The following is a 15250-nucleotide window of genomic DNA, read 5'->3' as shown; positions in this document are numbered from 1 at the left end:
AGTGCCAGTGATGCCTTTCTAATACATTCAGCAGTCTCTCTACCTCCCTTCCACAACCTCCAGGTGCAGGCACACAATCGTTGCTCCATTCTTGCCTTCTCATAGATATCTAGACTGTTCGGAGGCTGTATGTGGGTCATATTCACGATCCTGAAGTGGAAAATCTCGTGTTCAGATTTTATATATATGTATATATATATATATACACACACACACACACACATATTATATATATATATATATATATATATATAATATATATATTATATATAATATTATATATTATATTATATATATATCTATTATATATATAGGCTGCTTGAATAGTTTTGGAAAGAACTATGTGTAATAATTATATTAAATACAATTATGAATATTTTAAAATACTTCTTACAGCTGCAATGTGTGCTCCACAATCGACACAAGAATTTGGAAATTCAGGTAATTAAAAACTTGATTTTTACGCTATGTTATTTAATTAAAAGCTTTAGAAATAGATTTAATTCCAAGAAGATTTCTGTAATATACAAAATATAATTTACTTGCAGCTTGTAATTCAAATACATAATTTTGATTTTGGTTGATTTTTTTCAGCTACTCTAACGCAGGGCTCAGATTCCTTGTGTCCGAAGCATCTAGATCAAGAAGCTTTAAGTCAATGCCCAGGTTTTTCTTAGTCTTTTTATTAATATCTATTTAGTAAAATTTGTGCTGGCAGCTGAACAGTGGAAATGAGGATATTATGTAATGACATTCCAACTTCTGGAAGCCTAATTGAATCTTAAATTATGCACTTTCTGCAATAATTTATATTGTGGTATATATTTGCTGCCTTCCTCTTTCCTTCTATCATCCCTTCCAATAATAAATTCTGCAGTACACCATCTCTTAACAAGTTCCCGGCATATTCAGCTTCCTTTGGAAGCTGGGTTCAGTTATGCTGAGACCAGAAAAAAGAGCGCAAGATCGATGAAGATGGAGGTGCAGAGCCGCCAACCCCAGATTCGGGATGGCACCCAGAGACTGACTGACTGACTGATAGATCTGCATTTCAGTAATCTGCAAATGCTTAATGTTTCCCAATTTCCTCATCCTAGTTAATGTCAAGCGACATTCTGAACTGCAATCTATGCAGATATTTAGGATTAGCTTTACTAAACGACGGAATAAAATTAGCATCTTCCTCTTGTAAAGTTCACAAGCTGGAGGACTATAGCCTTTCACACATGCTGTATAGGTAAAATAAGGTATTCAAGAATGAGAAGTTTGGTTTCAATAATCTCAGATGATTACCTTTTGGACGCTTACATTTTCATTTGGCAAGTACTGCAGATTGTGCAGTTTAATAATAATCAATATCGCCCTTTATGCATTATCCAAAGACGAAAGTAACCCCACAATAATTTGTTAGGTGAGCTTCAAATGAGTTCGTTTGAATATTGCTGAATGCAAGTTTATGTGAGTGTGAAGGAATAATATTTGGAAATATTTATTTTGCTTTTGACAGATGAATTATTGACCTGATACTTACGCACATTTCTGAGTTAATAAGACTGCAAAGATAAAACAAGGCAGTATGCAATAATTAGAGATTGTTAAATTTCATAGGGAGCCAACAGCATTTCAGAGCTGAAAATTAAAAATACTGCAGATGCTGGAAATCTGAAATGAAAGCAAAAAAAAAAATGCTAGGAACGGTCAACATTTGAGAGTTATTTCAAAGACTGATTGCAGATATCCATACTTCACACAATAATGAACTGTGTTTAAAAAGTTTCCTTTCAATTTAAATAACAAATTTAAAATTAAAAACCATTGAGCCAGAAAGCTTCACTGCTTTCTTGTGCAATCAAGATGACTGAGCTACATTGCTATCAGAAAGATCCGTATATCCTACTGATTTCTGTTTTACTGAACACGTCTGGCAGCCAAGATGGTTACACAAAGCAAGTAGGGTGCATTTCAAATATGCTGACAAGTCCACTGACACCACAGTCTCTGTGATTTAAAATTCATCCCATGGGGAAGCTTCCAGTGTTTTACTGGAAGACTGAACTGTGACAAGGATCAAGAGGCAAAAGAGGACCCTACAGAAAGGTCAGGAGTGTTTCTTCTAGAAGGAAAGTTGGGATCTCTGTGGATCTTCCCATAGTCCTGTCCACTTACAAGCTCCATCTATGATGGCCGATGTAGCTTTGGAAAGGGATGCAGAACAGGAACACTGGACTAATATCTATCAGAAGTGTAATAATGATCATTATAGGCTTAAATAACTTCAAGCACTGCCATTTTGCTCGTGATCTCATCAAGGCACTAGATCAGTAAGAGTCAACAGCTTGTTCTGTTAGGTAAAAATCAGGGTCAAATAGTTAACCAAAGATCTCTGCTAGATTTTAAGAGCTATCTTGTTTGCCCGGAAATAATGTTGTCTTAAACGGACAGTGAGCTTCCTTTGTTTGTTGCCCTAATTTGAAAAGTTGTTTCTTTATTTTTTTCTCTCACCATATCCATGATACTATATGACTTTTAGTGAGGTTGTGAACATGTTGAGTAAGTTGTGATATATGCAGTATTGTTGTTATGAGGTATAAGCTGGATGTCCTTGTGTTAGAATAGTCTCATTAATGTTATGCATTTGTCCATCAGCTTTCTGTTAGCAACCACCTCATATCCAGTTACATGAATGCCAGTGTATTCTGCCCTCATTCCTAAACTGTAAGCAGACTTACCCCCAGTCTGCTGAACTATGAGAAAATGTGTTATTGTTGCCAACTCAAAAGAGGTTAACGCGTGTAAGGAAAGAAGGACCCTTCACGAGCTGGGAATGTGGCTACGAAGGAAAGATCTGAGTTACCAGCTATGAGCCGGAGTTACATGCAAGGATTTCAATGAACTGGCTCCCGTCCTTCTCAATCCCACCTTTGTTTCCCACCCAAAATATCATTTGAATTAGCATGGTGATGAGGAGGCGTACAGGAGTAAGATAAATCAGTTGGTTGAGTGATATCGCATCAACAACCTTGCATTCTACTTGAGTAAGACCAAGGAACTGATTGTGTACTTCAGGAAGGGAGAGTTGAGGGAACACACACTGATCCTCATTGAGGGATCCGTAGTGGAAATGGTGAGCGGTTTCAAGTTCCTGGATGTCATTCTCTAATAATCTATCCTGGGCCCAGCGTGTTGATGCAAATACAAATAAGGCACATCAGCAGCTATATTTCATTGGGAGTTTGATGGCATTTGGTATCTCAGCAAAGGCGCTATAAATGTCTACAGAGGTGCTAAGGAGAGCATTCTAAGTGGTAGCAACAAGTCTAGCATGGAGAGGCCACTGCACAAAATCAGAAAAAACTGAAGAGGGTTGCAAATTCAGGCTCTATCCTCCCCAGCATTGAGGACATCTTCAAATCATGATGTCTCTAGACAATGCCTCCATCATTAAGGAACCCCCATCACTCAGGGCATGCCCTCTTCTCATTTCTACCATCGGAGAGGAGGTGCAGGAGACTGAAAACACAAACTCAATGTCTTAGGAATAGCTTCTTCCCTTCTGCCATCTGATTTTGGAATGGACAATAAATCCATGAACACGATCTCACTATTTTTGCTCTTTTTGCACTGTTTTTTTAATTTTTAATATAAATATTTATTTAAATTTTATGTATTGCACTGTATTGATGCTGCAAAACAACAAATTTCACATTTATCAGTGATATTAAAACCTGATTCTGATTCCCTTCAATAACAATCTTCTTTACTACCAAACATTGTTTAAATACATTTTGCCTGACTTTGCCATATATACAGCTGCTACATAAACAGGGTGTGGCCTCTTTGTAAAATTTAAATTCAAAGCATAATTATCGAAGTGACATCTTAATTCCGGTCCTGTCGAAGGGCTTCGGCCTGAAGCGTCAACTGTACTCTTTTCCATAGATGCTGCCCGGCCTGCTGAGTTCTTCTAGCATTTTGTTGTGTGTTGCTCGGATTCCAGCATCTGCAGATATTCTCTTGTTTGTGTCTTAAGTTCTTGTTTTTTTTATATATCTTGTGGAGGTCCATGCTATTATAAGACTTTTTCTTAGTGGCTTCTACGGATGCTCAGAAAGTGACATTATTCAGTGACCTTTGAGAGCTAGGAACTGTGATAACTTGACTCTTGAGTTATCAGCCTTCACCAGTCAGAACATGTGGTCTGACTATGTTTTGGGCATCAAGCCAGATATATTGAGGGGATCACAGAGAACCATACATGCTGTCATCTTGAGAGAATGTGTGTCAAGTTTCTTGTGTGCCGTTAACATGCCTTTGGGCCATCTCACTGCAGGAGAGCAGACCGCAGGAGCTGAGTGAAGTGATTAAAGCCCTGTTAGTGCATTTCACAGCTTTTTGAAATGGCAGAAGATAGTGAAGCCTTAATTTTAATTGTAGCTTTGATCATGAATACTGTTGCTGATGACTCGGGGAGCATTGTGGCTGCTTCTGATGAGATCACATGCTCCATGGGGGAGTGCACAAATACTCTTTCATGCCAGCAATTCATGAAAAAGTGTTCCCTGCATTTAATATGTCGAAGCCAGCTCTTTTCCATGCTCACTTGACAGTGCACAATCTTTGCTTAAACACTGGACTGATAAACCCTGCATTGTTACCGTCTTTGATGACATTTGGACTCGTGTCACAGATCGTCAGCCATTCCCTGATCTTGCCCTGTAGGATTGGCACTTTAAAGAACTCCTCTCCCTCATTTCTGTGAACCGATTTCTGAACTAAGTGGGTTCCCGCCAAGTCTATGCTGCAGGGACTGAGCTGTAACATGTTAGGAATTTGGGTGGAAACAATTTTAGCCAGGACTGTGTTGCAACACTGCCTTTGGGGAAAAGAAGGAAAAGTCCATGAAATAGTTAACCACATGGCACCTCTTCCCTCAACATCTCTGGCACTTCTCATATTTTATCTCTAAAACATCCTCCTCTGTGTGGCTGGGTTACTTTAGAACTGCATTTTTCCCTAAAGGGTTGCGCTGGTCCCAAGTGTCATGAAGCAATCCATCCTACAGAAGGGTGAGGATGAGTTAGTAGAGGTTTTTTTGTAATATGAAGCAGTGTTATATAAATATCCTGCTGAAAAACATGGAGAAAACATTGGCAAAATGAATGTAAAGAAAATGGCTTTGTGCAAGCTGTGAAGGCAGTTAGCAGAAGAGTGACTAATTCCAGTTATTGAGAGTTAAAGCAGAATTTTTTGTCTGTTATTAGATGGGAAGAACAGTGCCATTCCCAATTGTGACTGGAACAAGTTGAAGCTGTCCTGTGGCAAAGCATCATCCTGAGGAAAAGAGATAACATGAAGACCTGAAACTGGTGCCATGTGTGCGCTGTCCAGATATTCCATACGTTAAAAGATCATTCCTGATTTGTGAATCAAAATACTGCAGATACTGAATATCTGAAATAAAATAGGAAACGTTGGAAATATTCGCCAGTGAAGTGGCATCTGTGGAGAGGGAAACAGTTAACATTTCACATTAATCTTTCTTCACAGTTACTGAATGGTTGCACTCTTTCTGTTTTGTCAGGATTAGCAGAATGCTTTTCTGCCTGCCTCATTCTACTTGGACGTTATTTTCGGAGTTGCATTAGAGTTGTTGGAGTCGTCTACCAGTAAACGTGCACAGAACAAATTTGCTGCATGTTTGTAACTTGTTCGTTGTTTGGGCCTTGGAATACAGCAGAGCTAAAAAAAAATAAGTGCTTCTTGGATGGGAGGGAAGTCAATCCCAGAGAAATATATTTTGATTATTGAATAGTTTTCTGGAGGGACACATCTCTTTTTTTGAGATTTTTATAAAACACCTGTTGATGCATATTTTAGCATATCCTTGTAGAAAACTTATTGACTCAATAATAAGAAAAATGTGACATTGTTATAAAGTATAATACTCCAAATAGTTTTAGAATGTATTATCTTTATACCTACACATGCATTTTCCACATCAATAAAATAATCACAAAGCATCTTCAATATAGCAAATGTTTCAAGGTGCTTTGCTGGAGTGTTGGAGGCAAGCTTGTTGAAATGATTTCGGGGGGGGGGGGGGTCTTAAAGAGGCAGAGGGACAGGAACACTCCTAGCGAGTTCCACAGCTCATCTTTTAGTAGCTGAAGGCATGGTCACCGATAGAGTGATTCAACTCAAAGATGATCAGAAAACCAGAACACATGGTCTCTGGGGTTGTAGGGTAGAGGAGATTATAGAGTAGAGAGAATGGAGGCCACAAAGAGCCTTGATAGCAAGAACTTTAAAAGAGGTTTCTTGCTGCAGAATTGTATGCAGTGGTAATGTGTGATTGGGTTGTGGGAAGCAGAATGATTTTATGGCCTCAAGGATTTCTTTCAAATAAGGGTCTGGATGTAACAACTGCCAGTGAGCTGAATAAGGTAGGTTGGTCGCAAAGCGGGAAGTGTCCTCCTCCTTACAGAGAGGATATGTAATCCAAAGATCATCTTGGGGTCAAGTGGAATACCAAGGTTCATAGCAAACTGGTTCAATCTAGGGCTGTAGTTATTGAGAAGGATCTAGGTCATGGTTAGAAAATATGTGGCATGGATTTTGGTTTTCTCAAAAGCAGGAAGGTGAGAAAGCTAGTGGACATCAAAGTACAAAATGATGGTGGCTGAACTACAGCATGTAGATGTGAAATAGCAAGAGTTTGTAAAGAGTTCAGGGGCATGTCAGCAGTAATGGTACAGGAGAGTTAAATGAAGTTGGGGGATCCAAACCATGCGTTCTGTGGCCACCATCAACAGCTCCCAACCATCTCAAGGCTGTTAGACAAGAGCAACAAGAGCTCAGGAAAGTCAAACTGCTTATGTTACTAGAAGACCTTTGCACTGTTTACCAACCTCTGAGATCATCAGAAGCATACAGAAATAGTTCAAGTAAATAAAGACAATTTAAAAAGAGGCTACATTCAATAGATCAGCTGTGGCTCGAGTAAAGTCGAGGGGCGAAGTATGTGGTCCATCAGGCAATGGTGAGTGCAGAGACAGAATGACCTCCAGTATGTTCTATATACTGCACAGGTGTAGAAACTAGACACATTGATGTGCATGTTGCAGTTCTCGGAGACCCATCAGCACAGGCAGACAAAGTGCCAATCTATGAATCATATAGCAATATATTCTCACAGTTATAGCATATCCACAGGTTTGACTATCCATAGTTTAATTATTATCACTAACATTGTGGGCTACAGGAGAATTGTGTTTTGATGGGCTCCATTTGTTATTTTCACATACTGAACAAAGATTGCTTGCCTTACAGTATGTACTTGAAATAATTCCTGGAATGAAAGGGTAAGGTTAGAGGTTCAAGAAATGTAAATGATATCATACAAAAATACATAGTCTGCAGTTTTATAAATAGGGCATGTGATTTGTCATTGACAAAGCATAGCTAATGCAGTCTTTTACAGTAGTTATGTAAGTGTATGATTGGACACTGCTGAAAATCACAAGTGTAATGTTATCAGTATATTGTCAGATTTATTCTTTATTTATAATAACATTACATTAAAATATAATAAATTACTGTACATTGAGTAACAAAATATAACATTGTTTTGTTTAAGGGAGAGGTCCAGTGAAAGTATTTTGTCCTCCTCAGAATGGAAATGAAGAAGCTAATCATTCAAACACAGCCAATTGCAGTGCTCCAAAGTGAACCGGTGAGTCTGTATTTCCAAGAAAATTTTAAACCAGTTAAAGTGTGTGTATCTTTTCATTAAAATGCATTGCTGCTGCTTCTTCTGCTTTTGCAAATAGAATCTAATTGAACTGGAATTTTAAAAATGTAAGTAGATTTTTAAACTTAGTTTAAGAGTATATTTAACAATTGCAGTATGTACAGTGCCTATAAAGAGTATTCACTCCCTTGGAAGTTTTCATGTTTTATTGTTTTACAACAATGAATCACAGTGGATTTAATTTGGCTTTTTTTGACTCTGATCAACAGAAAAGACTCTTTCATATCAAAGTGAAAGCAAATTTCTATGAATTGGTCTAAATTTATTACAATTATTAAACACAAAATAATTGATTGCCTAATTACTCACCCTCCCCCGTCAAGTCAGTATTTAATAGATGCACCTTTGGCAACAATTACAGCCTTGAGTCTGTGTGAATAGGTCTCTATCAGATTTGCACATCTGGACACTGCAGTTTTTCCCCATTCTTCTTTACAAAACTGCTCAAGCTCTGTCAGATTGCACGGAGATTGTGAATGAACAGCCATTTTGAAGTCTAGCCACAAATTCTCGATTGGATTCAGTTCTGGACTCTGACTGGGCCACTCCAGGACATTAACTTTATTGTTTTTAAGCCATTCCTGTGTAGCTCTGGCTTTATGCTTGGGGTCATTGTCTTGCTTGAACACAGATCTTCTCCCAAGTCGCAATTCTCTTTATACTTTATACTTTATTGTCGCCAAACGATTGATACTAGAACGTACAATCATCATAGTGATATTTGATTCTGCTCTTCCCGCTCCCTGGGTTACAAATCGATAGTAAATATTAAAAATTTAAATTATAAATCATAAATAGAAAATAGAAAAATGGAAAGTAAGGTAGTACAAAAAAACCAAGAGGCAGGTCCGGATATTTGGAGGGTACAGCCCAGATCCGGGTCAGGATCCGTTCAGTAGTCTTATCACAGTTGGAAAGAAGCTGTTCCCAAATCTGGCCGTACGACTGTTCAAGCTCCTGAACCTTCTCCCGGAGGGAAGAGGGACGAAAAGTGTATTGGCTGGGTGGGTTGTGTCCTTGATTATCCTGGCACCACTGCTCTGACAGCGTGAGGTGTAAAGTAAGTCTGAGGACAGAAGATTGGTTTGTGTGATGTGCTGCGCCGTGTTCACGATCTTCTGCAGCTTCTTTCGGTCTTGGACAGGACAACTTCCATACCAGGTTGTGATGCACCCTAGAAGAATGCTTTCTACTGTGCATCTATAAAAATTAGTGAGGGTTTTAGGGGACAGGCCAAATTTCTTTAGTTTTCTCAGGAAGTGAAGGCGCTGGTGGGCCTTCTTGGCAGTGAACTCTGCTTGGTTGGACCATGTCAGGTCATTTGTGATATTGACCCCAAGGAACTTAAAGCTTTTGACCTGTTCCACTCGCGCACCACCAATGTAAATTGGGTCGTGCGGTCCGCTACTCCTTCTGAAGTCAACAACCAATTCCTTCGTCTTGCTGACGTTGAGGAATAGGTTATTGTCTTCGCACCATGCCACCAGGTTCTTAATTTCCTCTCTGTATTCAAAATCATCATTACCCGAGCTACGGCCTACAATTGTTGTGTCATCAGCAAACTTATATATCGAGTTTGATGGAAACTTGGCTACACAATCATGGGTGTACAGTGAGTACAGCAGGGGGCTGAGTACACAGCCTTGTGGGGCACCGGTGCTCAGAGTGATTGTAGAGGAGAGCTTGTCCTCTATTTTAACAGCCTGGGTCCTGTCTGTGAGGAAGTTGAAGATCCAGCTGCAGATCTGAGTGCTAAGGCCCAGGTTCCGGAGCTTAGGAATCAGTTTATTTGGAATGATGGTATTAAAGGCAGAGCTGTAGTCAATGAAAAGGAGTGTTATGTATTCTCCAGGTGTTCTAAGGAGGAATGTAGGGCCAGAGAGATGGCATCTGCCGTTGACCTGCAGACTGCATCAGGTTTTCTTCCAGGATTTCCCTGTATTTTGCTGCATTCACTTTACCCTCATTCACAAGACTTCCAGGGCCTGCTGCAGTGAAGCATCCACACACCATGATACAGCCACCAATATGCTTCACAGTAGGTTTGATGTGTTTTTGATGGTGTTCAGTCTAATGGCCAAAAAGTTCAATTTTGGTTTCACCGGACCATGTAACCTTCCTTCAGCTGATTTCAGAGTCTCCCATGTGCCTTTTGGCAAATACTGGCAGAGATTTCATGTGAATTTTTTTCCAACTGTGGCTTTCACTTATCCACTCTCCCATAAAGCTGTTACTTGTGAAACACCCAGACAACAGTTGTTGTCTGCACAGTCTCTTCCATCTCAGCCACTGAAATATTAACTCCTCCAGAGTTGTCATAGGTCGCTTGGTGGCCTCCCTCACTAGGCCTCAGTTTTTGAGGAGGGTCTGCTCTAGGCAGATTTATAGCTGTGCCAAATTTTTTTCCGTTTCTTGATGATTGACATAAGTGTATTCCAAGGGATATTCAGTGACTTGGAAATTTTCTTGTATCCATCTCCTGACTTGTGCTTTCAATAACCTTTTCGGGGAATTCCTTTGAGTACTGTTTTGTCTTCAAGATGTAATTTTTGCCAGGATACTGACTCACCAGCAGTTGGACTTTCCAGATACAGGTGTATTTTTACTAGTCAATTGAAACACGTTGACTGCACACAAGTCTCCAAGACCAGATCTCCATTTAACTAATATGTGACTTCTAAAACCAATTTGCCGCACTAGTGATGATTTGGTGTGTCATATTAAAGGTCGGGGAGGGGTGAACACTTAATGCAATCAAATATTTTGTGTTTTACATTTGTAATTAGTTTAGGTAACTTTGTAGAGATCTGCCTTCACTTTGAAACAAGAGACTTTTTCCGTTGATCAGTGTCAAAAAAGCCAAGTTAAATCCACTGTGATTCATTGTTGTAAAACAATATAACATGAAAACTTCTAAGGGGAGGTTTTTATAGGCACTGTATATTAACCACCCTATTTCTCTCCAACCATTGAACTGCCCACTCTAGTTAAAGGTTTTGACATGTATCCAAGATACATTGGTACTATCGACTAGATCTGAATAATTGATTCTAATCACTGCAAGTCTGAACATCTCCAGAGCAATTTGTTTAAGGTGCATGTAATCTGGTGAAACATATGTTTGCTCATGGCCCATTTTAATTATCATTTTTCATTGGTAGAAATGTACAAGAAAATCCTGTATTTTAATTCCACATTTTTGTTAGAGTGCATTTTGGGTGCTAGATGCATTTTAAAGGCTGAGGCTCCTTCTCGTTCCCAGAGATTTGATTATCCTGGAATGACATAGTGCAGTCTTGACCACTGTGGCAACTTAAGACCATAAAATATAGGAGCAGAATTAGGCCATTTGGCCCATCAAGCCTGTTCCACCATTTCATCATGGCTGATCCATTTGCCTCTCAGCCCCAGTCTCCTGACCTCTCCCTGTAACCCTTCATGCCCTCAGTAACATTGCACCTGCCTTTCTCACCACTCAGTCAATCTGCAAGTTAACATTTAGGGAATCCTGCAGGATGACTCCCAAGAATCTTTGTACTTCAGATTTTTTAAATTTTCTCTCCATTTAGAGAACAGTCTACACTTTTATTTCTCCTACGGAAGTGCACCACCATACCTGCAAATTAACCCTTTTGTACAGGTTGTGCCTTCCCCAGAAGAGAAACCAATGATCCAGAAATCTAAACCCCTGCCCCCTGTACCAATTCCTCAGCCATGGATTCCTCTGCCAAATGCTCTTATTCGTACCTTCACTGGCATGTGGCACAGGCAACAATCCAGCGATTATTGCTCTGGAGGTCCTGCATTTCCCTTCCTTCTCCTGATGATCACCCAGTTACCTGCCTCCTGCAACCTTGGGGTGACTACCTCTCTGTAGGTCCCATCTATCATTTCCTTAGCCTCCCATATGAGCCTAAGATCATCGAGCTACAGCTGCAGTTCCTGAACACGTTCTCTGAGGAGCTGCAGTTTGGTGCACCATGTGCAGATGTGGTTTTCTGGGAGGTCACCCAGGTTTCCTGTTTCTTACACAAGGAACATAACACAGCCTCGGCATCATTCTCGTTCCTCTAACTATGCTGTAACATAAGAGGGAGAAGAAACTTACCAGATACTTGAGCAAACTTGATCTCGCCTAAACCTGATAAGTCAAAACCTCCCAACTCTAACATTGGTGCAGCCCAACAATGACTGCTCTGCTCGCTCCTGCCTTTTTTAATTCACCCGTGCTAATGAATCCTGTTCACTAACTGGTCACTGTTGAAACTCCAAAAACTGCTGCAAAGCTCTGCTTTTTTAATCTTGCATCACAGTCGTGTGTGAAGTTACCTCTTCTTCTCATGCTCCTGTTCACTGGCTGCAGTTCAAACTTGGTAATGGTAGTGATGGTATTATGGTAATAATGTCAAAGAGAAAGGTATTTTGGCACCATTATTAATACGTAGGTTTTTAACCTTTTTACATTGCTCTGTTTTTCAAAGTCAAAGTAAATTTATTAGCATGGTATGTATATGTATTCATGTACTACCCTGAGATTTTTGTGGGCATTCAGAGTAGGTAAAATAAACACAATACAATTGATGACAAACTACACACAAGCTAAGGCAGACAAACAACCAAAATGCAAAAGACAACAAATTGTGCAATTACAAAAAAAACCCAAAATAACGATAATAGATGAATTATATTGAGAACATGAGTAGTAGAGTCCTTGAAAGTGAGTCCATGGTTGTAGAATCAATTTATCGTTGGGTTGAGTGAAGTCATGCAAGCTGCTTTAGGAGCCTGATGGTTGAAGAGTAATACCTGTTTCTGAACCCTGTGCTTTGGGATTTGAGGCTCCTGTACCTCCTTCCCAATAGAGAGAAGGGACCATGGCCTAGACAGTGGGGATGATGAATGCTGCTTTCCTGTGACAGCACTCCTTGTGGATGTGCTTGATGGTGGGGGTGGGCTTTACCTGTGGTAGATTGGGCTGTATCCACTATTTTTGGTAGGCTTTTCCATTCAAGGGCTTTAGTGTTCCATATTTAGGCCATGATACCACCAGTCAATATAGTCTCTACTGTGCATCTATAGAATTTTTCAAAGTTTTAGATGACATAAAGAATTTTATGCTATTCCTTTAAAAGGCTAATTAATGTTGCAATTAATTTTGCTGTAGGTATTATATTTGTTACATTGACGTACAAATTATTTCTTTCAATAATCGGTGTTCCTGGTAATATTTTCAGCTTCTGCCACGCGAACAGATGCACCTCAGTAAGAGATGTAATCGGTGTTCAAGTATATGAAAATTAAAGGATTACGAATTAGTTTGAAGAATTTGCTCCTATTTTAACAATAGAACTGAAGAAAAGTTTATTCGTCGTTTTTCCCAAATCAAATGAACAGCAGGATTTTCATCCAGAACAGTATTTTCCCTTGTTAACATTATAAATATAATTAGTATTCCCTTTAATTGAAGCAGTCTGAGATCAACAACTACTGACTGACAGCAGAAATTAATAAAAATCTACACAGATGGAAAGTGACAGAGTTACTTTTGGTCTGTAGGTCATGAAGTTTACTTCCTGAACGGTAACACTACTTCTGTGGCTATTCTTCAAAATTCTGTTAGGGGGCACATATGTGGTTTAAATTTGCCATGTTGTTTCAGATTTGCCCTTCAAAACCTTTGGATCAAATAGGACACTCTCCTGTGAAGCCTTGTAAGACACTTTTCTGAGAAACCTGAACCTCAATTTATACATTCCTTGATATAGATATTTTTAACTTGGAAGTATTTGGTTCCGGGGAAATTCAAGCAAACATAAATAGAATTCTGTGTTCGTCTCAAGCTACAGAAACAAAGGTGGTACTGTGCTACCTGGCAGAGTACAGTGACCTTACTAGTATTGCAGAAGATTCAGCTTCAGTATAAGGCCATAAGATATAGGACACCATCAGGCTATTTGGCCCATTGAATCTGCTGTGCCATTTCATCATGGCTAATCCATTTCCCTCAGCCCCACAATCAATGTGTAGGACCACAGTCTTTCAGAACTTAAAGCTACTATATAAAATTGCAAGGAACATGAGGTTGTTATTGTAGCTGATTTTAACTTCCCGCATTTTGACTGGACCATATTGTAAAAGGGCTAGATGAGATGGAGTTTGTCAATGTGTTTGGGAAATTTTCCTTCATCAGCACGTAGAAGTCCCAACGAGAGAGCATGCAATACTGAATCTGCTATTGGGGAATGAGACAGGGCAGGTGACAGAAGTTTGTGTACGGAGAGCACTTTGCATCCACTGACCACAGTGCCATTAGTTTCAAAGTAAATATGCAAAGAGACATGTCTGGTCTGCAGCTTGAAGTTCTAAATTGGAGAAAAGCCAATTTTGATGGTATCAGAATGGATCTGGCAATTGTGGATTGGGACAGGCTGTTTCTGGCAAAGGTGTACTTGATAAGTGGGAGGCCTTCAGAAATGAAATTTTAAGAGTACAAAGCTTGTATATTTCTGTCAGAATAAAAGGTAAGGATAACAAGTGTAGGGAGCCTTGGTTTTCAAGAGATATTGAGGCCCTAGTTAAGAAAAAAAAGGAGGTGCATAGCAGACATAGACAAGTAGGAAAAAATGAGTTGTTAATGGAGTACAAAAAATGCAGAACACTTCAGAAAGAACTCAGGAAGGCTAAAAGAAGGCATGAGGTTGCCCTAGTGGACAAGGTGAAGGAGAATCTAAATAGGTTCTACAGGTATGATGAGAGCAAAAGGATTGCTTGGGACAAAATTGGTCCTCTGGAAGACCAGAATGGTAATTCTTGTGTGGAGCCAAAACAGATGGGGGAGATTAAGCACATTCTTTGCATCTGTATTTACTCGGCAGATGGATACAGAGTCTATAGAATGAGGCAAAGCAGCATCAACTTCATGGATCCTGTACAGATTACAGAGGAGGAGGTGTTTCATACCCTGAGGAAAATCAGGTTGGATAAATCCCAAGGGCCTGACAAGGTGTTCCCTTGGACCTTACAGGAAGCAAGTGCAGAAATAACTGGGGCCATAGAAGAGATAATTAAAACATCCTTAGTTAGAGGAGAGGTACCATAGGATTGGAGGATAACTGGTGTTGTTCTGCTGTTTTTAAAAAAAACTCTAAAAATAAACCAGAAAATTATAAACTGGTGAGCCTGACATCAGTTATGGGAAAGTCATTGGAAGGTATTCTAAGGACCGGATATATAAGTATTTGGATAGACAAGGACTGATTAAGGCTTTGTGCATGGTGGGTCATGTCTAACCAATCTTAGAGTTTTTCGAGGAAGTTACCTGGAAAGTAGATGAAGGCAAGGCAGTAGATGTTGTCCACATGGATTTTAGCAAGGCATTTGACAAGGTGGCCAAGAAGGTTCAGTTGCTTGGCATTCAGGATAAGGTGGTAAATTGGATTA

General features: G+C 39.5%; 1 protein-coding gene across 4 annotated transcripts in view; it reads left to right on the top strand.

Annotated features, from left to right (window-relative positions):
• The window catches only part of LOC134351342 (uncharacterized protein C16orf96 homolog), a 90484-nt gene extending 84418 nt beyond the window's left edge, over positions 1 to 6066 (top strand). For all 4 annotated transcript variants that reach the window (XM_063057413.1, XM_063057416.1, XM_063057415.1 and 1 more), the window contains 3 exons: positions 397 to 441; positions 595 to 666; positions 5262 to 6066. In XM_063057413.1, the coding sequence (XP_062913483.1) occupies positions 397 to 441; positions 595 to 666; positions 5262 to 5335 (191 nt within the window). In that variant the 3' untranslated portion in view covers positions 5336 to 6066. The remainder of the gene's footprint in view (positions 1 to 396; positions 442 to 594; positions 667 to 5261) is intronic.
• Positions 6067 to 15250: the final 9184 nt, after the last annotated feature.

Source organism: Mobula hypostoma, chromosome 9 (assembly GCF_963921235.1).
Source record: "Mobula hypostoma chromosome 9, sMobHyp1.1, whole genome shotgun sequence".
In the NCBI taxonomy this organism is placed as follows: Eukaryota; Metazoa; Chordata; class Chondrichthyes; order Myliobatiformes; family Myliobatidae; genus Mobula; species Mobula hypostoma.
Note: the sequence above shows the minus strand (reverse complement) of the source record. Positions and strands in the feature narration are given on the sequence as shown.